The sequence below is a fragment of the Xiphias gladius genome, chromosome 9 (assembly GCF_016859285.1).
Source record: "Xiphias gladius isolate SHS-SW01 ecotype Sanya breed wild chromosome 9, ASM1685928v1, whole genome shotgun sequence".
Lineage (NCBI taxonomy): Eukaryota > Metazoa > Chordata > Actinopteri > Istiophoriformes > Xiphiidae > Xiphias > Xiphias gladius.
This window is the reverse complement of record NC_053408.1, coordinates 13286871-13313886: the sequence shown is the minus strand read 5'-3', so window position 1 is coordinate 13313886 and position 27016 is coordinate 13286871. Positions and strand designations below refer to the sequence as shown.

General features: G+C 41.5%; 5 protein-coding genes across 9 annotated transcripts; 3 read left to right on the top strand and 2 right to left on the bottom strand.

Moving 5' to 3' along the window:
* The first annotated feature begins 424 nt into the window (after nt 1-424).
* LOC120794410 (putative protein MSS51 homolog, mitochondrial) lies at nt 425-9413 on the top strand. 3 transcript variants are annotated; one of them, XM_040135478.1, is made up of 8 exons: nt 425-693; nt 2709-2886; nt 3085-3234; nt 4914-5038; nt 5309-5872; nt 8431-8524; nt 8816-9009; nt 9185-9413. In XM_040135478.1, the coding sequence occupies exons 2-8, from the start codon at nt 2729-2731 to the stop codon at nt 9199-9201; spliced, it is 1302 nt and encodes a 433-aa protein (XP_039991412.1). In that variant the 5' UTR covers nt 425-693; nt 2709-2728; the 3' UTR covers nt 9202-9413. The 3 variants fall into 3 exon arrangements, with proteins under 3 accessions (XP_039991412.1, XP_039991414.1, XP_039991413.1); XM_040135480.1 differs by having other exon boundaries at nt 8816-9066; XM_040135479.1 differs by lacking the exon at nt 425-693 and adding an exon at nt 2533-2581.
* Nucleotides 9414-10297: 884 nt separating this feature from the next.
* mss51 (MSS51 mitochondrial translational activator) lies at nt 10298-14143 on the top strand. 2 transcript variants are annotated; one of them, XM_040134392.1, is made up of 6 exons: nt 10298-10718; nt 11228-11377; nt 11518-11642; nt 11806-12369; nt 12576-12669; nt 13487-13628. In XM_040134392.1, exons 1-6 carry the CDS (start codon nt 10702-10704, stop codon nt 13512-13514), a joined length of 978 nt encoding a protein of 325 aa, XP_039990326.1. In that variant the 5' UTR covers nt 10298-10701; the 3' UTR covers nt 13515-13628. The 2 variants fall into 2 exon arrangements, with proteins under 2 accessions (XP_039990326.1, XP_039990325.1); XM_040134391.1 differs by having other exon boundaries at nt 10299-10718; nt 13459-14143.
* Nucleotides 14144-14467: 324 nt separating this feature from the next.
* Nucleotides 14468-15433, bottom strand: LOC120794693 (myeloid-associated differentiation marker-like protein 2). Its single transcript, XM_040135947.1, has one exon. The coding sequence runs from the start codon at nt 15281-15283 to the stop codon at nt 14468-14470; it is 816 nt and encodes a 271-aa protein (XP_039991881.1). The 5' UTR covers nt 15284-15433.
* A 1457-nt stretch (nt 15434-16890) lies between these two features.
* On the bottom strand, nt 16891-17784 carry LOC120794722 (myeloid-associated differentiation marker-like protein 2). The gene has a single exon (XM_040135977.1). The coding sequence runs from the start codon at nt 17782-17784 to the stop codon at nt 16891-16893; it is 894 nt and encodes a 297-aa protein (XP_039991911.1).
* A 621-nt stretch (nt 17785-18405) lies between these two features.
* cog7 (component of oligomeric golgi complex 7) lies at nt 18406-25551 on the top strand. 2 transcript variants are annotated; one of them, XM_040136165.1, is made up of 17 exons: nt 18406-19049; nt 20050-20198; nt 20480-20596; nt 21016-21184; nt 21308-21390; nt 21536-21658; nt 21800-21998; nt 22097-22224; nt 22322-22476; nt 22617-22733; nt 22913-22978; nt 23124-23310; nt 23420-23554; nt 23711-23794; nt 23936-24050; nt 24307-24450; nt 24629-25551. In XM_040136165.1, the coding sequence occupies exons 1-17, from the start codon at nt 18884-18886 to the stop codon at nt 24793-24795; spliced, it is 2304 nt and encodes a 767-aa protein (XP_039992099.1). In that variant the 5' UTR covers nt 18406-18883; the 3' UTR covers nt 24796-25551. The 2 variants fall into 2 exon arrangements, with proteins under 2 accessions (XP_039992099.1, XP_039992098.1); XM_040136164.1 differs by having other exon boundaries at nt 18407-19049; nt 23420-23560; nt 24629-25550.
* The last annotated feature ends 1465 nt before the right edge of the window (nt 25552-27016 follow it).

Here is a 27016-nt window from a genome sequence, read left to right as displayed (position 1 = left end):
GAGAAAAAACGTCTGATAAGAGGATAATGTATTTACATATCAAAAATGTTTTTCATTTACATATACACTTGTTTACTGCACTTTTATTGATTCTAGAAATTCACTTTCTGATGTGTTTGTCACCACTGATTCCTCTTTGATCTTCATTTCCTGGCTTGTGATGTGCGTCTTCTCATCTCTGGATTTCCTCATCCCAGCACAGTGTGTTTTTGCTGAATATTTTTGAGGAATATATCAGTCTTGGGTATTTTATCCTTATGTTTGTGTGTATGTGTCCACTCCCTGTTTGAGTCTCCACCTCCTCTCCCAAACCTCCCCCACCTTTTGCCTTCACTGCCTTCCACCCCACCCATCTTTTTCTAAAAATGTACTTCTGACCTGTTTTCCACTCCTCTCTTCTTTGTCCCCCACCTTCCTCAAAGGCAAATCCCCTCCCCAATGCATCCAGCTCCCTCTCCCTAGTCCCCCCCTAACCTCAGATGCCAGGAGCACTCCATAGTCCTCAGCCCACCCCTCTCCTATTTTGGCTCTCTGGGGGTAAGTTTTCAAGACCCCAGCAGAGACACCGTGAAGGCTCCACGAGGTGTTCACATACAGCAATAAGGAGCTGTTAATCAGTTCCTTCTATCCTGTACCCAGAACCAAGAAAACTCAGAATCATCTAGAAGCCACTCTCTTCGTCTGGAACTGCAGGTACATCTTCTAAAATATGTCCATGTCTTGGTGTAGTGACATACCCGAGTCTTCGTGGTCAGTGGTTCATGGCAAGGCAGGGTGAAAATGTAATGATAATGCTGAGGCCGGATAGTCAGTGGAGGGACTTTGCATGCTAAAAACTACCATGGACAGATATGTGAGGAGAGAAAAGCAAAAACCAGCCCCCTTGTGGGAAATCTGTTCATTTCCAACCCCAGGCCTCCCTGGTGCTCTGTAGATAGGAAGGAACTAATTAGATATAGGCCATTCATTTCTGTCTGCAGACATGATAAGGCTAAATCATTCCCTAGCAACACAGAGTTCCTCAAAGTACACGAAAAGTTGTTTTTTTCATGTAAAACTGGAATGAGGAGCGTTGAGAGTACAAAAGAGTGTCTCAGCGTGATAACGTAAAGTATTTATTGTGCCAGTCTAGAGTTATAGCATTTTATTGCTACAAGCTTCATGGAGTTGAATGCAGTTTGCTGTATTTTGAAGGGCCAGGTTAAGTACTGCTGCCCTTTAGAGACAGGTAAATATTTTTAATCACAATAAACAGGGAATAAAATTATATGCACTTGATCGAAACCAAACAGAAATTAGATTATATGTAGCATACTTGCTACCATACATGATTCTAAACAACTAACTCTTGGATGTTAGTTTCCAGGAAAATCGACAGGAACGCTGAAAGAGGCATGTGAGGTACAGAGAGATGTGTGCCTCCACCACCAGATGATCACATTTCTTTCCCCTCTTATTTTCGCTCGTGTCAAGCCAAGTAAATAAATCATATGACATGCAAGTATGGGGAGGCAAGAGTTGCAGAGATGGAGGTTTTTCTGTCAAGGCCAGAGGCACTTGTGACGCAGGTCGAGGAACATGCCTAATACAGCCTCTGCTTGTCTGAGATTTGGGTGATCCTCTTGTCGTGACCGTTTCTGTCATCAGGGCATCAGGCTAGAGTGCATCTGTGTGCAAGATGGTGTGTTTTGAAGCACAAAGGCAAGCCTGGTCTACTTTACACCTTTGTATCTATGTTGAAAAAGATACCTATGTCTGCCTTGAGATTAACACAATGTATGATAGGAAGGAATCTATACTGTCTCTGTTTATGTATAGCCCATTTCACTGCTACCTGGTACAAATCTCATATCCTTGAAAAAGTCATTCTTGACAATCTGGAGAGCCTTACTTTGTGTACTTGTCTATAACTGTGTGTTTCTTAAAATGCTATCATCGGTTATGAAATAGCTTTTGTGGGTCCAGGCAGCCGTGATGCATTATCAAGAGTAGCATTTCAAGACCTTGTCTGGAGTCATCCAAAAGCAGAGTGCTTTGTGTTACTTGGTTGTCAGGGTGCATGGTACAAATACCTCTGTGTCTCTGTGCTGTATGTCCTCTCACTAAAGTCTATATTCCAGCTCTGTTTTTTCTCATTTGTCAGTCTGACCTTGTGGGAGTTCCCTGTCCCTCACAACCCACTGACTCTGCTTTGTATCCGTCAGTGAGCACACAAAGACTTGTAAACGAATTGATTTGATGTTTTAGAACTTCAAAGGGGGTTCAACTGGTGCGGGGCGTTTTGTTCCAGGTAACGGGTCCAGTTTGAGTGATATATTCCAGCAATTGCCAGCGCAGGGCACTAGTAGATGACATCGAGTTACGGCACGGTAAAAGCTGAGCTAGGTTCAAAATTGGCAGTTTTGTAAAGCTCTGACCACATCCAGCACCACTAATGGGTGTAGTCAGAGGCATGTTTTGCTGCACCAGTAAACGAAAACCAGTAGTGCTCTCATGATGTCCTGGAGTACACCTGCGTATCACTGCAGCGAGGTGACAAGTTGAAACCACGGGAGTCAACGAAAACAAGATTTTCAAAAAGGTGTTAAGTTACTGTTTAAATGCCTGTTCACCCTCTGAAACAGGCCAAAACAATTGATATATGTTCAATACAATATAAAAGTAAATTAAATGTTCTGTTTTTTTTTCATGCATAATTCTTCTGCTAGTGAAAAGCGAAGGCCACAACATGGCGTTTCAGACCCCAGCACTCCATCAGTCCTACACTCCAGGGACTGATAGCGTCTTTTCCGACCAGTCTGGCTTTTACTCTCTGGACTGCAGCGTGCCTGGGCTCTCTAGGGTGATTCTCAACAAGCTCAACATGAAGGACTATGGAGAGTACAGGTAAAAACTGATATTAACAGCCATTCATAAAACTGATGATGTACTCATTACTCAGCCAAGTTTCTTGTTGCATTTTCATAACACCAAGACTGTGATTCGTTAATATGCCATACATGATATAAACGACTGGTTACTTTTTCATATAGTTGCACTTCACGACTTCATTTGTCCCAAACTCTCACAACGTTCACTAACAAGGGCTGCCATCGAGGGAAAGGCTAAAGGAATCTCCTTCTGCAACTACAAGGAGATGTTCCAGAAGATGGAGGAGACCTTTAAGTTCTGCACCGGCTGCAACAAACTCCCAGAGCATCTCAGCGAGGGACAGACCCTGAAACGTTGTGTAAAGTGAGTGCAAAGCCACAACTGAAGGGTGATACTTGTGATCATCGATGTGTACACTTTAATAGGCGGTATGTGGTGCATGAACTACACTATTCCAGCATTACCACTCATTAACATTAATCAGTGTTGACAATCAGAATATTTTAGGCGACTGAAACCTACACCGTTCTCTTTTCAGCTCAATCATCATCCTGTAAGGACATTGTTCTGACACTGTTGCCCAATAGCTGTCATGTGTGAAGTATTACCCGTTGCCATTGCCGTTGCCATCATCGGCAGAATGATAGGCCACCAAGGTGTGGACAGCTCTCCAGAGGTGGAAAATGGCCAGTAGCAAATATAGCTAAGTCCCCTGACTGTGATTCATCTCTCTGCAACTCTATAGCTTATTAAGAGAAGTTTAATGTCGTTTATAATGTCACAACACAACAAAGTGCATTTCAAACGAGTTAATTGAGAGTAAGGAGTGGGACATTATGCTGCATATTCACAAGTGCCTCTTTGTTTTTGTGCCTCATTTTTGTTCTGGCTCTCTGCTTTTCTATTGCTCTCTCTCTCTCTGGTTCACACACACTCACACACGCTGTCATGTATGTGCATTCCTCTGAAATTCCCAGCTGCTACTGCTCTCTCAGAAAAGTCACCAGTAGCAGCAGACAAAAAACAGAATTGCTGATACAAGTAAAACTCTCCAGACCTCTGACATCTGAGAATTAAAGCAATAGTCCAACAGTCCCCACTTGTGACTTCCATTACATTCTTAATTCTCATTCTGATTAATTTTGCTCTATTTCTTACTATTAACGCTTAGGTATCTCTGCTAAAGTGTTGCATATTTTACCTTTCACAGCCAACTCTGTTTTCTCACCTTGTTTTGATTCATTTGTCCACTTGTATGCCTCTTTTGGAGAATTAGTACGCCCTAGTGGCCTTCACGCAAGAACAGGTTGGCTGATAAATGATTTTATGTAAATGTGGGTGCCTCTAAGGCTTGCAAATGATTGCAATGCAAAGTAATATAGTCTCCCACTGCACCAACTGGCCCTGGCTGTCAGACCTTGAATCTGACACATTACATCACCACCTAAACGGTGCGACAACACAAAAGCCCACATACAGTTCATACAAAGAGTTCGTATAATCAGTAATAAATTCCAACTTATGCCAGTCACGGATGTTTTCGCCAGCTGTCATCTAAAGAAGGACAGAATTCCTCTTCAGTGTCATGAGTTTACCACCGTACGAGAAGTCAAATATAAAGATGGCTTCTGGATTAATGTAAGATGCTATTTACATCCTGGCACAAACAAAGCATTCTAATAATAAAGAATCTATCGTGATATATGTTACAAGTAATGTAACCCCAGAGGATTTTACCTAGGATTATACTCGGGTACAGCAGTACTTTGACCTAAACGCTAACATGAAGATGATAATAGGCTCACGACATTGCTAGCATGTTGATTTTTAGCAGGTATAATGTTTACCATGCTCAACATCTTAGTGTAGCATGTTAAAATGCTAATTATCACTAAAAAAAACTAATTCAAGTGCAAAATAAGTTATAGTTTGGGGATATGAATTGGACACTATACAACTTTGCCGATTAAAGTAGTCCCTCTTGTTAATCTTCCATGCCTTTCATAGTTTCTTTCCATCTCCTGTGTCGCCCCCCCTCACAGGTGCTTGAATGTGTACTACTGCACCAAGGACTGTCAGAGAAAAGACTGGCCTCAGCATAAAAAGGTCTGCAAGCTGCTGCGTCTGGTGGCCATTGACAGACTAGTGGAGTGGCTGGTGTTCACTGGTGAGAAATGAAAAGGGGATGCTGTTTAAATTGAAATGCCTTAATAGCCATTTGAGTTCCCAGAACAGAGAAGTTGCATTAATGAGATGGTATATTTTAAAGCTGAGCTGCAGAAATTAAATGCCCGAGAGTCAAAAAATGACAGAAAGTCGCAGTGCAATACTGGTGTGATTTTGAATTTAATTAAAGTTCCTCAGCCTTTGCTTTTCAAACGAAGTTATCACATTTATCTATGTCTTCAGTATCATAAATGCTCTACCACCCACACAGGTGACCTCCCATTCCCCACTGAGAAGTGGTCCAAGTCAGCCGCTGAGGTGAGGAACTGGGACGACTGGCTCCCTATGCAGGGGGACCTCACGCCACGTCTGGACAGTATTTTGTCTGGTACCAACATGGCAAACCTTTGGAAAAATGCCAGCAGGGCACGGCCAGATGACGCTGACCTGCGACAGTCTTTATGGCGGATTCAGAGCGAGTTCCTCTCTCGAGTTCTCACAGTTGGGACGGCCATTCAGCGCTTTGGCCTTGATCCATACACTAAACCCCTCACTATTCACCTAGCAGGGGCATCCCACAATGAGACCATGGGCGCTAGACTAACTGATTATGATGAGCTGAACAACATGTTCCCTGGACACCAGGGCATAGAGATAGTCATGGTGGGACCAGAAGTGGTGGACGGCCCCATCATGAGGCCTCCTCTCAGGGCATCTGGTCCCAAGCAGAGGGTCTACATCAGTGCCTACAAGGGGCTCTACCACCAGTTCTGGGAGGAGCTGGTGGAGAGAGAGGAAGCAGCCAAGCCAGATCTGCTGGTCGGATTTCATCCTGGTATGTACATACAACATCATGCCATCCTGGAGACATGATTGTACAAACGCTAAAATTTTGACATAGGTCTGGTTGAAAGGAGTCTTTCATCCCAAATTGCTTTTAAATCAACCAACAATGAACATAATCATCACTGCAGCTAAAAATAGAAACAGCTCAGTTTAAGTGGTCAGCTGTCTCAGAGAACCAGTGACTTCTCTCCCGTCGTGCCTGTCTGACAATAAACTCTTTCAGAGAACAGAGCAAGTAGGAGATATATAATTCACTAGAACTGGCCTATTCATCAGTGCCAGGCTTTTATTGGGGATTTGGGTAATTAATGGGAGCAGCTGGGAAAGAGTTTGGCTTCTGATTGCTGGACTCAGCATAATGTCGGTAAGCTGTCCTTTTGAAAGGGGAGTGTCAGTCCAGCCCCTCAGATTCACTCAGGCGCACACTGCATGCCATAGTCATGTTCAAAATCACTGATTTAAACCAACCTCTCCTTCCCTGTCCTGTTTTCAGTCGGAGGACATACAATATTCTGACCTAATAAAACCTTTCTCTCTGAATTATGGATATAGTTAATACATTTGGCAAACAAATCAAAGGCAACTACAACTTTTTCCCCACTTGAAAAAAAAAAATGTATGGCATCAACTTTCTATCCAATTGTCCGTCGTCACAGACAACTACCTCATTAAAGTGGCAATAAAACCCTACACCTCCTAAGCTCTTGCACTGAATCAGTTCTCTGACCCTTTAACCTGCAAAGCAGCAGTAAAGCCCCAACCCAACTGCACCCATAACCCCTGGCTCAGTTGTCACTGCAATCACTGCAGGCTCCACTGGAGCTATATATACATGAATCAATCATCCTGCAAGTAAACTGCGTGAGTGCCTGGCAGAGCACTGCATTATAACACTGATAGGGGAGCAGGCAGCATGACAGAATTAATAAAAAGGAAGGTGTGTGTGTGTGTGTGTGTGTGTGTGTGTGTGTGTGAAAGTCAGAAACAAAAAGAGAATGAGAAGCGGGAAGGCTACAAGAAGAGCAGTGAAAAACAGATAAACAGAGGAAACAGGGAGGCTTGACCATAGAGAATAGGAGAGCAAGGATGAAGTCAGCTGTCAGCTCTCACATAGGGGATGGATGTGGGCTAAAATAATGTCATCCACACAGAAATAGACCCACTGAAAACAGGAGCCTCAAAAACACAAACACATCATCCAGACAGCTTTTTGTTATTCATGAACTAAACCGGATCTTCATATTTCTAAAATGTATTTTTTCAGACCGGGGAACAAAGTCATTCTACTATCAATAACAACAACTTTATCTACCATATAACCCAAAGTTCCATTGGTGCAAAGCAATTATTTCAGTCATTAACAGTCACACTGAAACATCTCTTTGCCACCTTATCTCCTGAAAGTCTAAACGCATAAACACTTACTCCCTGTTAAATGTTTTACCGTGATGAGAAGTGTAACCTCGGGGATGTTCGTATCATAGCATCCATTATTCAAATCAAAATCCTCTCTTTCTGCAGTTTGAGTTCCCTGGAAAGATGTGGCAGGCTGTGGATAACCTGATACCATCTGTGTGCCAGTATCACGGGCCTAACAATTCTCTAGCCTCTGTGGCATGTTCATAGCCCCTCCAACAAAGACATATCCAGTATACACCCCAGTATGCACATTGCACAACAGCTGAAGCTTTAATAAATTCATGGCTTGCTTTCATATTTCTCATTTGCATACTTTTTCTGAAAGCTGATTAAATTTTAATCTGTGGTTACATCTTACTCTTGGACAGACTAATAGTGCGAGACTTTATTGATCAGCGTAGTGAAATTCTCTGTTTGCTGCTCTCCCGGTTTTGTCTCAGCCGAGGGACACGTAAACCGGATGGATTTACAGTGTTTGCTGCCATGGTGGCTTGAACCTCGGTCATCTGGTCGAAGCGCGAGCTATTCACCACACTACCCTGCTGCTCAGAAAAAAAAAACATACTACTGATATTATAAACCACAGTCATGGGAAAGTGAAATCTGTCAGTTAATGTGCTGCAGGATTATGTACTCAACCCAGCTTAAATATAGCCAGACTGCTGCACTGGATTGTCTCTGTGTATGTGAGTTGGAGCAAATGAAGTCAAGTTTTTTTTTAATTTTTTTTTAAACGAGGTCAACCTGTTGGGAGCAAGATTAACTTTGTCATATTGCATGAAAATTAGCCAGAATGCAAAACACTGTAAATGACACGTCCAGAAGGAAATGTATTCTAGCTAACAAGAGAAAGACAAGGCCAGCTGGAGACTAATCAAGTATAATCCATTCGATCTTCACCTCACAGAGGGAAAAAAAAACCTGTCTTTCCCTCCATCAGTCTGCATGAGAGGGGTTGTGACAAAAAACAGACGACTCGAGTGCTTTTTAGTCTCAGTGTCTTCTGATGGAACAAGGTGTGGCCACATGCTTCAATGCACCAATTACGATTTAACAGGATTTACATCAAAAGCTGATGGTGAGTTGTTTTGCCTTTTTATGTGTTTGTTTGTTTGTTTTTTTACCCAGGGTTCCACGCTAACCAGGGTCTGGTAGAAGGTTGGCTGCCTACCCTTTTGCTGCTCAGAGACTATAACATCCCTTCCCTCTTCACCATGTACAGGTTAGTCACATTATTGTATCTCAAAAAAAAATAAAATAAAATAAAAATAAAATAAATACCTGTTTCACATTTTATAACAGACATAATAAAATGTCTTGACCTTTGAGCAGTAGTGAATATTTGTAACTTTTTGTGATGAGGTTCTCATCACAAAGATGAGAACCTCATGTTTGTGGATGTGAAAATGAAGTCTGTGAAGAGGTGTTTAATCTCTCACTCATCTCTCATGAGGAGCATGAAACTAAACTTACTTGATTAATTGATTCCTTCACCGTCTCTTTGTCCCCACAGTGAGATGGAGCTCAAGTACTCACTGCAGATCCTGCTGGAGTTGGAGGTGCACATTAGGGACAGTGGACCCAATCCATTCACCTCACAGAAACCAGAGCAGGTCCAGGCCTGCCCCAACAAAACCCCAGCCTACTGCAACTCTCACTACATCTGTTTCCAGGGACTGCTGCCACGAGAAGACTTTCAGGAGCCAGGTCCAGACAATTAAGAGGCCACCATAAAGAAAAATTGCACAATAGCTACATACTAATGTAACACATGATCTAAAATTACACTTAAAGAAATGATGTGTTGTCACAGAACCTAACTTGAACTAAACCATTGTTTATTTTCTTTCTTCGTTTTTGTGATTCTGTTTCTCATTTGTAGCTGTTGCTGGGCTATGAGTATGTGGTGTGTCAGCAGTGGATGTAATGATGGTGAACGTTATCCTAACCTGCCTTCATTCGTGGCTCAGTTCAACATGTGTTGATGCTTCAAACAGTCGTCTGATCATCATTGAATTGTCTTCTCTAATAGACAATATAATACTCCTTTACTTGCTGAGTAGAGACTCTGCATGGGCAACTATACCTTTCCTCTGTCTCTTAACAATAAAAAGGCCAAAAAGGCAAACAGCATCTGTTTGACGGCTGTTTTCAGTTTTATTTAGGTTGGATTACATATCATATTATATTGTAAAACACAGCATGAGTTACAGGATTAAATATTGCCAAGAGATAGGTAATCGTCTGATATGACACCACCTTAACAAAACTGAACATTATATGCGTCACTAATTCCAGGCCTCTTTTATGGGAGAGCGTTGTATTACAAGGCATGGATAAATCATAGGGTTCTTGCCTCTGTAACAGCTATAAAAATGCCACTTCAGGACTAGAAAAATTACTCTTAGACCTAATTTCTGCAAACATTTCAAGCAAAAGTTTGCATGCCATCTCTCTGAGTAGCTAAAGTCCTTAGATTCCAGCTTCCAGCCAAAAAGAGAAATGGCTCAGTTTTCCTACAATTTACCTGTAGTCAAACAATAAAGCAAATGAGAACAGTTAGGGAATACTGTATGTTAGAGTGATTTACTCATGTCACTTCTGCAGATTATTGCCTTATCACAATGATCTTCCCACTTGAAAAATCATTTCTAAATGAATATAGGGGGTATGTAATGGGGGTTGTAGAAATGGGGTGTTCGTGTACAGTATAAGAATCCCGCTTTGCAAAGGGTGATCTGTAGCAAGGAAGAAAGGTGGAGAAAAAAAAAGCCCCGTTTCTTGGTGGATTAATGTGTGAAAATAATTAATAATGCTCAATCACGACACTGATACTACTGTGCTAAACATAAACATTACATCCCCGTCCCTTGTTTTCATTCATACGCAGGGGAATTCTCTTGGGAGCTCTGGTGAAACAGCCTTTACAGTGCGACACCGACCTCTAGTGGATGAAAGTGGTAGAAAAAAAAAAACCGCACAGGAAACATAGGTGTTGTTGCATTAGCGGGGCTCGGGAACATTAGCGGTCGCGGGCTATGTCCTGGTGGGTTTCCTTAAAATTAAATTAACTGAACCGATATTTTTAAATTAAAAGAAATAGTATCCTACAACAATGCACGGGCTTATGGGTGTTTTCTTGCCCTAAAAAAAAACAATACACATTCACAGATATATGTCTATATATAGGTATGAATGTAGTTTTTGCAATGGCTCGTGTGGGTCCAGCTCCTGTGAAGGCAGGAACGGTCTGGAGTTGTCAAGAGTTTTCTGGAAGGGAGAGCACAGGTGCGAGGTCGTGCCGCGGCGCCCCCCCCTCCCCCCCCCCCGGACAGGCTGCTCAGATAACCCGAGGAGCAGCGGAGGAAGGGACAGGGGAGCCTGTGTGACACTCGCGAAATGACGGAAACTGAGAGGTAAGCAGGTTTTTCCCACCCGGCTGGCAGCTCCTTTGCCCCGCGCTTTAACGTCGGAGGACATTTCTACATTTACATTTACATGTACACGCTTGTGACGCCGTAACAGTCAAACAGAGCCGCCCGGTGCTCTTTCATAGTGACAGCCTGACATTTGAATGGCATTTGGAGATACCAGCATGCCAACCACGGCCTCTTTCGTTTGCTCCCTACTGTTCCTTGCTGTTGCTGTTCTGCAGCATTTTTTTTTTTTTTTTTTCATTTGTAAACTCGCTACAAATCTGCCCCTTCGTCCCCTCCACTCCCCTCCTCACAACTGTAGCAAATGTCCCAGTCTAAAAATGGAAGACTGTAGGCCTCAAGAGTCTATTGGTGAGAACACAGTCCAAACATATTTTAACAAGTTGGATACTTTGGACGTTTATTATTGTTAATGTTTTTGAAGTTACTAATCTGTTACCGGTCAGCTCTGCATGTTATTCTCCTCTGTTTTTAATTTCTTCTTCTAGAGTTGTTCCGGAGACCAAGGGTAAACCCATGGCCTTCCGGTCTCAAAAAGTGATGTTTGAGAAGATGGAGGAATCTTTTGAAATCTGTGCGCATTGCGAAAAGCGACCACATCAACTTTCAAACCCAAAGAGCCTGAAGCGTTGTGCTAGGTGAAAAAAAATATATATATACCTATATATATATATGAATGATATTCCATCCAGTAAGCCTATGCCTCCAAGATATTTCCTCAGAAAAGTTAGGAATGCTACCGACGGTAGATCTTCCTTTTTTTCCTCTCTTTGCACAGATGTCTAAATGTTTACTACTGCTGTAAGGATTGTCAGAAGGAGGACTGGCCCAAACACAAGAAGCTCTGCTCACAGCTGCGTCTAGTTGCCATCGACAGAGTTGTGGAGTGGCTTGTGTTCAAAGGTGAGACGCCCACACAAACAGTAAAAGACAGTGAGAAAAAGTCAGGTGAATTCTTCTGAAGAGAGGAATGAAGGAATGTGTAAGAAAGGATAGTTACCAAAACTCATGTACTTCTATTAAACTACTAAGCTCATTTTAGATGGTTTTTTTTTTTCATCATCAGGAGAGCTTCCATTCGCCACAGGAAAATGGTCAAAGCCCCAGTCAGAGGTCAAAGTTTGGGATGACTGGCTTGCGATGCAGGGAGATCTCACAGCTCGCCTCGATCCCATTTTAAACGGAGCAACCATGAAAGACTTGTGGACCGATGCTGGCAGGCCTCGGCCTGACGACGAAGACCTGAAGCAGTCGCTGTGGAGGGTCTGTAGTGAGTTCTTCTCCAGGCCGCTGACCGTTGCCTGGGGGATGAGGCTGTTTGGCCTTAACCCCTATTCCAAACCCTTCACCATTCACTTGGTGGGAGCAGGCCACAGTGAGACACTGGCAGCCAGACTGACAGACTACGATGAGCTGAACAACATGTTCCCCGGACACCAGGGAATCGAGATTGTCATGGTGGGACCAGAAGTGGTGGACGGCCCCATCATGAGGCCTCCTCTCAGGGCATTTGGTCCCAAGCAGAGGGTCTACATCAGTGCCTACAAGGGGCTCTACCACCAGTTCTGGGAGGAGCTGGTGGAGAAAGAGGAAGCAGCCAAGCCAGACCTGGTGGTTGGATTTCATCCTGGTGTGGACCTTTTCCCCATTATGCAAAGATATAATATCAAACTCAGTGTTATGCCATGAAATATAACATTTTTTGTGTCAACAAACTGAGTCCAAGCTGATTTTACTGAGAACATAAGCATTTATCGACTTATATACTGAAAAGCCTCAGTAGGATTTATATTCATACTGAGCTTTCATTGACTCATTGTCATCTTTGATGTCAAGGGTTTGATGCAGCTCAGGACCTGGACCAGGGTTGGCTTCCGACACTTCTGCTCCTCAGGGATTATGAGATTCCTTCCCTTTTCACTGCTCTCAAGTGAGTGTTACAGACTAGTAGTCACACAGTTAAATTCCTTGTAACAGAACTACATAACTCTCTCTCTCACACACACACACACACACACACACACACACACACACACATATATATATATATATATATATATATATATATATATATATATATATATATATATGTGTGTATGTATATATGTGTGTGTGTATATGTGTGTGTGTGTGTGTGTATGTATATGTCTGTGTGTGTGTGTATGTATATGTCTGTGTGTGTGTGTGTATATGTCTGTGTGTGTGTGTATATGTCTGTGTGTGTATATATGTGTGTGTGTATATATATCTGTGTGTGTGTGTGTGTGTGTGTAGATGTGTATGTGTGTATATGTATATGAAAAAAAATGTAAACAGGTTGCAGATTACAAATTACAATACAATGATACTTTTTTTTTTTTTTTTAATTTGTAAGTTTAAGTAACTTGAAATACCTCAGATATTCACATAATATGTAATATATCAATAATATGTAATGGATTGCATTTTTAAACTGCCCTGCCTTCTTAACCTGCAGACCCGTCATTTGAATTAACAGTGAATGGCATGCAAATTGGCACATTGACAGTGATACATATTATTTGCATTACTGTAGTGTATGTTACACAAGGGCTTGAAAGTATGCACATATACTGAGTGTCTGATGAATGTGGTACCTCCACTTTTAACGTTTCATCAAGGGTGAATGCATCCATTAAAAATGACATCCATTATTGCATATGTGTCATAGCTACTGATGCTCCTTGTCCGCTACCCACAGTGAGACTGAGATGACCTACTCCCTGCAGATCCTGCTGGAGCTGGAGATGGACATGAAGGGAAGCGGAGCCAACCCCTTCTCTTCGCTGAAACCGGAAGTGGTGGGCTCATGTCCCAACAAGCCTCCTGTCTTCTGCAACTCCCACTACTTCTGTTTTCAGGGTCTACTTGAGACTGCGGAGTTTGAGGAACCAGAAGAGGCCTGAAGGAGCTAAGTGCTGCGGCGCACACATGCTGTTGCCTGTCACATCTGGAGCTCCGTTTTTTTTGGACTATGAAGCATTGTTTTTTTTATGCCTGTATTTTCTTAAAATATTTTTTTCCAAAAATAGTTAAAAAACAACATGTAAATACATCTGTATTATTATTATTATAAAGTTAGTAGAATTTTACTTTAACAGCTGTAAGTATTGGATCTGACATTTACATTCACTATCTCAGTTTCATGGCAAGCAACTGCCACAGTTTTAAGATTTTTCTATACTGTCTCTGAACTATTGTTTTGTTTGCAGAGAGGCAATAAAACTGTAGAAACAGTCAAATGTCTACGGATAATATGTCTACAATAAAAAAAATCAAATTATTAAATATAGGGCTGTATTGTCCAATCTGGTTAAATCAGATCTTTTCTTTTATTTATTTTAAAGATGTCATTTCACCCAAGAATAAAAAGGCATGTTTCATGAGTTTACATTTATCTTTTCATAACTTGTGAGAATTAAGTACACAACTTAGTTGCAATTAACAATATAACACATCATATCATATTGTCACCTTCTCATTTGAACACTTGTATACAACAATGCAGGATTTTATGTTATTTTCTAAAGATTAAAAAACTAACAAATATTTCACTTGATTTTGGGCTGTAAATTAATTATTACTTTGCATCATTTATTACACAACATACATTACACATACATAGCTGCTGCCCATTAAAAATTTCCATTCAACGCAAGCGAATCAGTGTTTTCATCTTAATGTGTAAATACATGATCATGTGTACACTTCTAGCGAGATTTGAAGGATAAAACCAGGTCTACAATGTAAAGGACAAGGTTGACAACGGCTCCAATGGTAACAGTGTTAACGTCTGCATAGGAACACTTGTGAAAACAGATGTAAGGATTGTAATTGTAGCGTCTGTAACCGAAGACAGGCCAAAGAATGACAGCAAGCAGGTACAACAGCACTGCGGCGATGTTGAACACAAACTCCATCATACTGAACCCAAATGTGAGGAGACACTGCAGTAGTTTGAGAAGATGGAGAGCTATGATGACCACAGTGACCAGGAGGCAAACAGCAAACACGATGATGCAGCATATCATCCCAAAAGGACGAAAGGCCCATTCACCATTTACAAAGGCGATAAAAGCCTCTGTTGTGCGGAGAACTCCCCTCAGGCTGGATAGGTAGCCGCTTGGAAAAGTCTTTTTTTGCATTACGGCATCAATCAGGAAGACAACAGCGGCGACCAGGGAGAAGATGAAACACAAGATGTTGACGATGCAGGAGAGGCAGACGAAAACAGCTGCAAAGATCAGTGTGGCAGAGCTGATCATCACAGCACACAGGATGGTCAGCCCGCAGGTCAGGTCAGCCCAGTTGGGGAGGAGGGCAGCCAGCAGGATGTGCAACATTCTGGCCTCCATCACAGTCAGGACCAGGGGCACAGTGATGCAGAAAACCCAGACAAACTCACACCACACGCCCCATGGACTCACCATCCTGCCTCTGAAGATCACGATGACGAAAGATAAAGCGCTGAAGATTATTTCCAGGAGGCGTAAAATGCCCTGACAGCCTACGAGTGAGCCACACATGATGCTTAGTTTAAGACTTCCAGATCTTGAAACCAAAAAGTAGAATCCTCTTGCGCCTGTACTCAAGTTGAACTGTGCTAGTTGCTACTTCTTCAGTAACTTTGAATACTTCATTCCTTGTTGCTACCACTGCTCTGTTCTTACACTGAAATGGGACCATACGTTATACGACAGGCCAGCATCATTCACGCATTTCCATTTATTCAAATTTCTTGGTCCAGCACTCTAAAGGGGTTTTTCTGTGAACGTCTCTTTAGTAAAACAACTGCTTTTAACTAGAGTTATTTATTTAGTAGTAAATATTTATCAAAATCCATCATCAGTTACTAAGATTTATTATAATAATATTAATAATAATATGAATTATAATATTATTATACTGCAAATTTTCTTTCTTTTCTCACTGTTATGTTTGTTTTCTATATGTCTGAAAATAAATGAATTCAATCTTCAATCTCAACTGTGAATTGAATGGAAAATTCTTTGTGACTTGCTCCGAACAGTAATATACTGTAAACAGACGCATACACACCATCTCTCTCACGTACATATTTTTTCTATAATTTTAAACCTTTTCAATTGATAGTGAAAAAATCAGGACACAAATATGAGAGCGTCACTTTACAGCGTCTTTATTCCCACTGCACACAAAAAACTTTTGGTTTTCTGGCCTTTACCTGTGTCTGTGGCTGGCACTTCACAGGAAACTGTGGTTCATTCATGTAAAATCTCACTTTCAAACAGACATAATGCAAGTTACAACTTTAACATGATATTCAACAACAGTGCCATAGACAGTTTATATTCCGAATATACTCTAAATACAGAACAACACATTTGGGAGGATAAATATGGAGAATGGAAAATTATGCATGGAGCTGGTGTGTAATTTTAAGTTTAATTGCACATCATAGATTGAACACAATAAAGTGGACAATGCAGAACTTAACAGATTAATAATAAAAATTCTTGGTTTCAACAAAATTGTACTCATTTCTCATGCAAACATGATATGCAGATAATCCATATATAGGACTGTAACCAGAAACCTCACTGCTCAAAAATGTTTTCTGCTCCGTGTTCAGTCTGATTGTGAGTCTGTCTGACAAATGCACCGTTTTCTGCATTGAGAACATCATGTGAGTTGTATAATGTGATCATGTGTTCATTCTGCTCTTGTGTGTTGGTCAGTTTTTTTTCCCCAAATTACAGTGAGGCATGAAAAAATGTAGATCAGATCTTTTAGGTACGTCATTTTGACTGTGATCAGAAATTGATATTTAAAGCTCCATTCTGCCCCATTAGAGATTTTGTACAACCTATTATGTTTACCCAAATGTGTAAAATGTGATCATGTGACCTCAGATCGGAAATGGTATTGTTCATCAACATGGGAACAGGCTTTAAAAGTGTTATTCAGAGTAGAAAAAGCTTAACTCCCATACAGACTGTTTTGTTTCAATGCTGTGGGAAGATATGTTGAGCATACAGTTTTCAGTTAAAAAAAAAAAAATTTGATCAAATTGACGTAAAGTACATGCAGTTATTTGAAGGTGTAATCAAAGTTTGGAGGTTTTAAAATGATGATTGGAAAGTCGCCACTACTTTTATGTGCGTTTAAAACCACAGATACCAAGCAAGGTAAAAATGAGGTCCAATGTAAAAAGAATGAGATTCACATAGGTCATGAATGCAACCATAAACTGAATGGCCCAGATACAGAAGCTGGGTGGACAGTCACTGGGACGAGGGTTGTTTCTGAATGTAAAAATGGGCCACATGATTGCAGCAAAAATATAAAGCACAACAGACACCACCAGGAATATAAACACAAACCTGTCCAAGTTAAAAGGCAAACATGTCTTCAGTTTCTTGAGGATGTTGGTGGCTATGATTACAGGGAGGATAGGGAAAGGAATGGCATATGCTATAATGCACAAGATCAGAACCGGCTTGTCTCTGTAACCAGTCAGTGATATAAAAATGATGCAACTCACGAAGGCCTCCAAAACCTTGAAGAATCCAGGCAGAGCAGCCAGGTAGCTCCCCTTCTTTTTGTCCAGGATTTTGTCCTTCACCACTTCAAGTGTGTAGACAAAGCCACACAAGAATGCAGATATACTCACTATCAACCTGTACAGACATTTCAGGCAGGCATAGAAGTTGGCATAGGTAATAGCGACAGAGATGGTCATGAGTGTTGAGGACATGGCCATGCCTGTGGTGAAGTCAGGCCAGTCCATGCAAGTTCCGAGTAGGAGATCAAGCTTAAACATCTCAACGATGGTGATAATGAGGGTCATAATGGGGCAGAGGGCCCAGGTGAACATGGCGTAGTTCCAGTAGGTATGGCTGCTCCCACCTCTGAAGCTTGCCAGGACAAAGGTGACCACAGACAGAATGATCTGAGCCATGTGTAGTGCGCCTCGTCCGGATAAAAGGGTAGAAGGGCTAAAAATAGCCTTGGACATTGTGTCCTTAGCATTGTCGATTATTCCCATCTCTGAACCAGCTGAAGAGTGGTTGAATTCGTATAATGTATGTCCTCTGAGGTAGCTGCAAGAGACCGAATGAGATGTGTGTGAGGTGGCTTAACTACCTTCCAACTCCACTTTCCTTTTAGTCCTTTGTTGCCCTTCTGGTTTGCATAATAGTCATGGAACGGACTGAGTCTAGAGATAAATGTCTGCTGCAGCTGATATGAAATAACTGAAATGCTTTATCGTACTTATTGCTACACTGGGTAAAACTATCATTTGAACAGGGAAACTATTACAGAGAGGTAATCATATCAGTCACCATACATAAAAGCAGTCTGCAACTTCACTTTTAGCAGTGTACCCAGACTGGTTTTTATGATTGTTAGCCTCAAGAGGGAAGCGGAGTGCATACAGTCATGCTACTGGCCTACATCATTGATGTAACATAACCTTAGTAATCTAAAACATTTAATGGGCAGATGTTTGGGGAATTACACAAGCTGGACGGAAGGGCAAAGTTCAGGGCAAACAAGGCTAGAAAATTAATTCATTACTAAATAAATAAATAAACATAACCGCAGGTTCCTGCACGGATATACTTATTTGTGACACTGCGTCAAGCCAACCGTTGTATGTGTTCATCTCCCATTTTCTCGGCAGATGTGATTATATCTGCATTTAAAACACACAAATTGTCCCATTTTGATAACGACATTTTCTTAATTCTGTTGACAAGATTGTATTTAGCAGTTCAGTATGTTGTGCTGGCGCTTGTTTCTGGGGAAGGTAAATAAAAAGCACAAAGAGGAAGTTGTTGTCAAGTGTTCGTAGCACTATCAGCATTAAACATAGAAGAATATGTCTGTTCTTTTCTCCTTTTAAAGCCGTAGACATTTAAAAATAACTCTGGAGGAAGCCGTCGCCTTGTTGGAACTATATTTAGTTGTAATGATAATTTCATTTTCCTGGGCTATTTATTTTATATTCGTGTCGAAGCCATTGTTTGGGAAAAATTAGCTAACCTAACGTTAGCAATGGGTCGATGACACAGACTGCAGCAGCAGAATTCGACTGAACACTGCCCAGCTTTTTTGCACTGGTGAAGGAGTGAGGAGGACAGATGGATTTCTCTAAATTCCTGGACGATGACTTCGATGTGAAAGACTGGGTGAACGGCGCCTTCAAGGTGGTGCAGAAGGACGCGCCGGGGAAAGCGGACACACACGCAGCCACACTGGTCATGAAACTGCAACTGTTCATCCAGGAGGTCAACAATGCTATTGAGGGTCAGTAAATTTAAGTAAACTACTGCCTCCTGCCATCATAACCTGCTCTTGTGCCTCAAAGTGCCAGCGTTTTACTTTCCCCACTCAGTTCATATATAACTCAACAGCAACACAAGCTACAAGCTGATCGTATGTCATAGTTGTCCTTTCTGCTTAGGTTTGTTCATTTGGACACTGCTGCATGCAGTCCTCACAATAGGGCGTTGCAGTATATCTACAGAGTTACCTATCATCGCTGACTTAACTAACAAGATCAACGGAGACAGCAATTTAGGTCTTACAGTGTTTCAATTTGTAAGCAGGGATCATTCAAGAGCAACATTGTTTATGTGAATCCTTTACACATACTCAGTTGCCAGTTTATTAGGTACACCTGCCTGAAATGAATGCAGTGTTAACAGTCCTGCATTAAATCCTACCCTTATGAAGTTTTATAATGTTAAGTTATTGTTGACGCCGTTTTAGAGAGGTGTTGATGCAACTTTATGATCATTTTAGAGGATGTTGTTTGTGGTGCTTTTGAATTGTATTGCATTATAGAAAGAGGTGTTTCTGTTACTTAGCCTACCCTCGTAGATATGAAAGGGGTGGACAAAATAATAGAATCAGTTGAATCAACGCCTCACCTTAGTTTCAGCAAAAACATAACATTATAACTTGCATGAAGGTAGGATTTAATGCAGGACCGCTGTATTAGACTGCATTAGTTTTAGCGACGTGTACTTAATAAACTGACAACTAATATGTAAATGTATAGCGACTAATGTGTGAGAAACTGTCAATGTGCAGACTTTGCTTGAAACATGATGAGAATAAAAAAATTAGATTTTGCAGAAGTAAGTTGGTTAGAATTTATTCTTGCTACAACAAATGCCAAAGAGAACTGCATTCAGTTTCTTCCTCTGAAAAATGGCACCGGCTATGATATCATTTTCTAAAAGTTATAATTTTCTTGTTATGTCCTTCAAAAACTGAAAGACTCCTGTATTACTGTTTTTAGAGAGCAGTAATCAGGCCCTCCAAAATATGCCCAGAGTGCTGCGAGATGTGGAGGCTGTGAAACAGGAGGCTTCCTTCCTCAAAGAGCAAATGGTCCTGGTCAAAGAGGACATCAAGAAGTTTGAGCAGGACACTGTGCAGTCAATGCAGGTGTGTGAGCATTTTTGTTGCTATGACATTATTACATAAATAGCCTTTGCATACTTGAAGTATATTCATGGCTAATAAGTAACATATTGCATGTAAAACAAAGATACATATTTACATTGACCTCTTAAAGTGTTGATGTGATGAGGTTGATATTATTGAAATTATTTCTTTGATAATAAGCAGCATTATAGTCAAAGCCTGACAGTAGCAAAGAATGTCCATGGTGCTCTGATTACGTTTTTTAGGCATGATTTGTGTTTTGTGTGAATCCTATTCACCAGGTCCTGGTGGAGATAGATCAGGTGAAGAGCCGCATGCAGCTGGCAGCTGAGGCTCTACAGGAGGCAGACAAATGGAGCACGCTGAGTGCAGACATTGAGGAGACCTTCAAAACACAGGTATAATTGAAAGAAATTGCCACAGCACTTCATTTGTTATGTTTTTGTAGAGCTTGCTTAACCTTTGTTTATGGTAGCTACTCACCCTGATCCATGTCCATATAAGTGTTCCTATAATGAAAATCATGGGATGGAATTCCTTTTTATTTCATCAAAACGATTAGCATAACAAGTTATATATTTATTTTACTGTAAGAGAAGGAGTCAAACCCTCCGAAGTGTATAACACAGCCAAATCCTTTAAATTGGCCCCTCACAATTTCAAGCCTTATTTCATGGAAGATGATATGAACAGATTCTGTTAACGTCAGAAAAAGGCATCGAAATATTTAATTTCTCACGAGTAACTTGTACAGTATAAAACATCAGATATTATATTGTGGACATTGATCTTTTAATATGCTCCTTTATTTTTCCAGGACCTTGCAGTGATCTCCTCCAAGCTGACTAGCATGCAGAACAGCCTGGCCATGCTGGTGGACACACCAGACTACTCTGAAAAGTGTGTGCACCTGGAGGCTCTGAAAAACAGACTGGAGGCCCTGGCCAGCCCACAAATAGTAGCGACCTTTACTTCCATGTCTATGGGTAAATAGATATGAGAAGTGCTTTTGTCTCTTAAATTTACTCCAACTTCCATTTCTTTGTTCACTGTAATTCACTGTCAGTGTAGACTAAGTATACTTATGTTTACATGTTTTATCTCTGCAGACCAGGCCAAGCTGTTTGTTAAGGTCTTCACAGAGATAGATAGAATGCCACAGCTTCTTGCCTACTACTACAAATGTCACAAGGTAGGTGTGACAGGCCTCTCCCTGACCTCGAATATTAATTAATAAGTAAGCCATCACAAAATCGTATTCTCATATTTTTTACCTGTTGGGTGGAGGCATGCACTAATGTCCGTATGTGAATGAATGTTTGTTTCGGCCGCTTCAGGGCCAGTTGGTGAGCATGTGGCAGGATCTCTCTCAGAGTGAGCTCAGTCTGAATCAGCAGCTGTCTGAATTCTACGACACCTTGATCTCCACGTGGCACGCTCAGCTCCAGTGGAGCAGCCAGGTCAGAAACTCTAGGGTACCGATAGACCCTTGATTGGTTGTACTTCAGTGACAAGTTCCATTAATGCTATATTGAAATGACCGTGCAGTAATCAGTCAGAGTGCAATACCAAACTTTACTTAAGCTATTAACCCCCTGCAGGTGTTCAAGAACCCATATGAGGTGGTGACAGTGTTGCTGATCCAGACTCTGGGGGCCATGGTGCCATCCATCGCTGTGTGCCTGAGCACAGCCATGGAGCGCGCAGCCCAAGAGGAGCATCTTGACACCCTGCTGGAACTCCATCAAACGACGTCCACCTTTGGACACGGCCTGGAGGCCGCCATGCTGCCACACCTGGGTCTGTATAATGCCAAGAAATGATAAAGCCAAAATAAAGAAACTGTATTTATTGTAGATGTGTTCTACAGGTGCTTATGTCTGTTTTTTTTTCTCCAGGTGAGAATAACCTGCTGAAGGTGAACGAGCTGGTCTGTGCGCTGTATGACCCCTATAAATCTTATCAATTACAATATGGAGATCTGGAGGAAGCGCACCTCCTCATCCAGATCAGTGCAGTACCTTTGGTAACACACCCCACACACACGAGATAACATTAGATTTATCAAACCTTGCCACAACTGTCGTTTTTGTCTGATTCCCTTCCCATTTTCCTTTCTTTAGGAACACGGGGAGGTAATTGATTGTGTAGAAGAGTTGAGCCACTCTGTCGGCAAGTTGTTTGGTCTGGCCAGTGCTGCTGTGGAACGCTGTGTCAAACTGACTGACGGACTGGCTGTGTCTGGCCTCCTTAAAGCTCTCAAAGCCCTTTTTACCAAGTAAAGACCCTTTACACTCACATACATTGTATTAACCCCTTTTGCTTTATTGGTAGAAATAATTTACCTAATTTTTAGCATGTATGTAACTTAATTTAATTGATATATGTTGCCAGTTTTAAAACTTTGGGTTTTTTCAGGTATGTGTCGGACTTCTCCACAACACTGCAGTCAATCAGGAAGAAGTGTAAACTGGAGGATACACCAAGTTCATCTGTTTTCCAGGAGGACTGGACAGCCTTCCAGAACTCAGTCCGGTTAATTCTCTTTTACGTTTGAGATCAGAATAATAAGTGATTTGAATAACAATTTTGACTTTTTGTTATTTGAAACCCTTCCCTTTTCGGAAGTGTCCTCACCCTGTTCTAGTTTGAACATCACAGTATGCAAGATGTTGCCCATGCTTTAGTGTTTTTTTTTTTGCTGTGTTTTACAGGATTATTGCCACTTGTGGAGAGTTACTTAGACAATGTGGAGCATTTGAGCAGCATCTGTCAAACAAGTAAGAGAAACTCTTATACGTCATATTTCATGTTCCACATGTGCCCTCTTACCTTAAACTGTTGCGTGCGCAGTACAAGTGAGGCACGTCGCCAGAGTTTAAGAAACTGATGCATTTTTTTGTAATCAATCAATGCCTCCTATAGGATCCTGGGTACAGCAGGTAAGTACTTGTCAGAGTCATACAGCCCCCGGAGCCTGGCAGGCATCCAGGAGGCCAGCTCCACAGAGAGGAAGAGCACCACCAAGAACCCCTGGCAAGAATATAACTACCTCCAGAGGGGCAACATGGGCGAGTATAACAGCCTGATGGAAGTCCTGTACTCATTAAAGGTGCCAGAGTAGTATTAAGTCTATTGATTTCTTCTAAAGAGAACTGACTCTTTTATCGGAGACCCTCCGCAGCTGTTTTTAATGCATTTCTTTCCCCTTTGTCCTGCAGGAGAAGGGCACAGGTAACTCCAGCCTGTTAGCTGAGCCCAGAGCAGCTCTGACCAGACTCAACCAGCAGGCCAACCAGCTGGCCTTTGACTCTGTCTTCCTGCAGATCAAACACCAGCTCTACCTCGTCTCCAAGGTGGAGGTGATTAAGTGTCAAGTTTCTAGATTATTTGATTTGAAATACTGATAGATATGATTTGAGTGCATGAGGGCTGAGAGCTTCTGAATTGTCTGCCTATCTATTTTAATCTCACCTCATACTCTTTGATATGTGCTCCTTGTTTGTGATCAGAGTCAAGAGGCACCTGGTTTTGGAGAGAGCTACACTGAGGACCTGCCTACGTTTAGCCTGTCGCCACAAGAATACATTACAAATGTTAGTTAGGTTTGATCTAAATATAATCCCTGACTTTTAATGGAAATAACTCCTTAATCATAATTGATACAGTTACATTGCTCAGTGCAGAGCAATACCAGATGTATCCAACAATATTATTTTATGTTTTTCCCCTTCCAGATAGGGCAGTACCTGATGTCTCTGCCACTCCACCTGGAGCCATTTGTGACACAGGAGGACCCGGCACTAGAAATGGCCTTACATGCTGGGAAGCTGCCTTTCCCTCCAGAGCAAGGTTACCGACCATCAGTCCCGATTCTTTCCTCAATCTATCTCTCCACATGATACTTGTTTTTTCTTCTCTATTTTCCCCCCTTTTCCCTCAATTTTCTGGCTTTTTTGCTTATTTTCTTTCCACTAACCCTTCCTCTACAGCTCTGAAGCCCTAAGCCTCTGCACTTTATCATCTCTTCATTTTTCCACTAAGTCTTGTTCCCTTTACACCTTGTGACCTGATGCACTTTTGAAACGTCACCTTCCGTCTGTTTCAGGTGATGACCTTCCCGAGCTGGACAATACAGCAGACTACTGGCTGGGCTCCATTGCTCGGGCAACCATGCAGACCTACTGTGATGTCATCCTGCTCATCCCCCAACTGAGCGCGCATTCCACGAAACAGCTGGCAACAGATATTGGTACAGTAACCATAATACTCGATGGACACATGTAGTTAGCAATGCCTTATAATGGCTGAGCAAAACAGTGATATTTATTTACATTGTTATCGATAGTCACAGGGAAAAAAGCAATGAAATGGTGGCTTCCGGGTAAATGAATGTTTGTCAAATCATTCGGCATGATTGGCATCCACAGACTATCTGAGCAATGTGATGGATGCTCTGGGCCTGCAACCCTCACGCAGCCTGCAGCACATCGTCGCCCTGCTGAGGGCCAAGCCAGAAAACTACAGACAGACTGCCAAACTGCTGCCTCGTCGACTGGCCTCCACCATCGCTGCCCTCCGGTGCATCGACTACTAACTGTAAGGGGGATGGAGAAGGACTCTGTAGGTACAGTGGCTCTCAGAGCGGCACTGGGGACTCTCTGATGTTCTATCTATTCCTGGATTGATTGGGGCTGCAACATTTTAGGTTTATAGTCCTATACAGATATTTATGGGATTTATGGGAATGTTAAGACATTGAAATCAGGGTGGCGCAGACTTTTTTTATACCGATTACTTTTGAACTAAGTGTGACTTTAAGTGATGTCTCACCGGTGATAATGCCTTCAAGTCAAGCCAAAAGGTGAAAGTGTCTTGACTCTACATCTTTAGTCTCTGCATTTATAAGTTGCCGAAGCATCTGAGGCAGTAACAAAATGTACATCAGGGCATTTGTGAGAGCATTTCAAATCTATATGACTGATATATTTGTTGTTAATTACTTGTCATACTAATATAATTCATCCATAATAAAAAAATATATTAAGGTACTATCTCTGATATGAGCTGTATTGTTTTATGTTAACTGAGCTTAATTTAAAAGGTAAAGATAGAGGTGGTTTCTCTCTCTCATTGTAGTGGGGGTCGGCTAAACAATATTGATAATCTCCATGTGGACATTGTTCCTTATTTTTCCATGCAGTATCTTAAAAGGCTGTACATAAAACATTTACATCAAAACTATGATGTAGCCTATTGTGTTATTTGACAAAACTCTTTATTTACTAGATCGAATGGGGGAGTGGCTGAATTAGATGGTGATGTAACTGATCTAGATTAATAAATGTATGACCTTTTTTTTGCAGTTTGCGAAAATGCAGATTGTGTGTCCAATTTCTTAAAGCGTCTCGTTTTACCATTCTTAATTGGTGTTGAATGTATTTGCACACTCAGGCCATGACAATTGGAATGTCTGTTACAGTCAGCTGTCAAGGGAAAACTTGCAGAAATTGGAGACTTTACTGTAACACACAGGTAAGACGTGTGACAGAGGAATGGCACCATGGCACCACGCCACATCGTTGATTATCGTTGATTAATTGATTGGTGGAATTTGGATAATTGTTAAAGTAATTTACTAAGCAAAAATGCTATAGATTCTCAGGTTCCACCCTCTCAAATGTAAAAACGTGCTGTGATTCTCAGTTTTATATGACATGATATGATAAATTGAATATTTTTGGGGTTTGGACGGGAAGCTGTGATGGACAGTTTTTCACTACATTGTGATCTTTATAGACAATCTTTCAATCATCAAAAATAATTAAAAATAGAAAAGAGAATACACAATACAAATTACAAATAAATATGGGGATTGTACTTTGTTTGATTGTTTGTCAGTCAGCAGGATTGTGCAAAAACTACTGAACCGATCTGCAGCGAACTTGGTGGAGGGATGGGGCATGGGCCGGGGAAGAACCCATCAACTTTTGGGGCAGATCTCGATCATTTACTATGAATTACACTTTTTTTTCTCTGAAGTCTGGTGTATGTTGTTTGACATTTTCCTTGGCGGAGGTCTGCACTCTACTGAGCGCAATTTGTAGTTTCTATAGCTGTCATTTGGAGATTTAACACACAAAAACTATGATCATTTTATAAAATGACTAATGGCACTGTTACAGATGACCCTCCCCAACAGTATATAAAATACTTAAAAATAGCTCCTCCCCAACTATGCTCCTTACATATGTATATATGTATGTATATATATGTTTATGTATATTTAAATATACATATACATAAAATATATAAAATTCTGCATAGCAAATACTTTTACATTTGGCACTTTAAGTAACTTCTATTGCTAATACTTATACACTTTTACTCTAGAAGAATTGTATAATAAACCTAAAGGCTGTTGTAGCCTCTTCTAATACTTGGACTAATGGTAGAGCTTCATATTACAGGGACTCGTTGGCCCGAGCTCCCCATTTTTATTTTTTATTTTTCCTCCTGTAAACGATGTGAGACTACATCGCCATCGCTAACCAACTGGCGCTCATTAGTGTCCCTGCTGTGGTCCAGAGACTGGGATGGAGCCTCGTCCAGCATCACATGCCGCTGTACCCGATCTCCTCCGACATGGACCAGTGTTTGGCCCTGACGTCAGCCGTCACCGCCCTGCCTGCAGTATCGGTGCCTACAGATGATGATGGAGACGGGAAAAGCGGCCTCGCCGTGAATCCCATCCGGAGGGGGGGGGTGGTGGTGGATTAAGGCGCACGGAGACTACGACAACTAATCAGAAACTTTCG

Bases quoted from the DNA above. Each gene is read 5' to 3' on its own strand.
- LOC120794410 (XM_040135478.1), top strand. From the start codon at position 2,729: ATGGCGTTTCAGACCCCAGCACTCCATCAGTCCTACACTCCAGGGACT. The intron at 2,887-3,084 runs GTAAAAACTGAT...TTCACTAACAAG, and splicing joins AAGGACTATGGAGAGTACAG to GGCTGCCATCGAGGGAAAGG. The intron at 5,039-5,308 runs GTGAGAAATGAA...CCACCCACACAG, and splicing joins GGAGTGGCTGGTGTTCACTG to GTGACCTCCCATTCCCCACT.
- mss51 (XM_040134391.1), top strand. The intron at 11,378-11,517 runs GTGAAAAAAAAT...CTCTTTGCACAG, and splicing joins AGCCTGAAGCGTTGTGCTAG to ATGTCTAAATGTTTACTACT. The intron at 12,670-13,458 runs GTGAGTGTTACA...CGCTACCCACAG, and splicing joins TCCCTTTTCACTGCTCTCAA to TGAGACTGAGATGACCTACT.
- LOC120794693 (XM_040135947.1), bottom strand. From the start codon at position 15,283: ATGTGTGGCTCACTCGTAGGCTGTCAGGGCATTTTACGCCTCCTGGAA.
- LOC120794722 (XM_040135977.1), bottom strand. From the start codon at position 17,784: ATGGGAATAATCGACAATGCTAAGGACACAATGTCCAAGGCTATTTTT.
- cog7 (XM_040136164.1), top strand. From the start codon at position 18,884: ATGGATTTCTCTAAATTCCTGGACGATGACTTCGATGTGAAAGACTGG. The intron at 21,185-21,307 runs GTAAATAGATAT...TTATCTCTGCAG, and splicing joins CTTTACTTCCATGTCTATGG to ACCAGGCCAAGCTGTTTGTT. The intron at 22,477-22,616 runs GTAAAGACCCTT...GGGTTTTTTCAG, and splicing joins CTCAAAGCCCTTTTTACCAA to GTATGTGTCGGACTTCTCCA.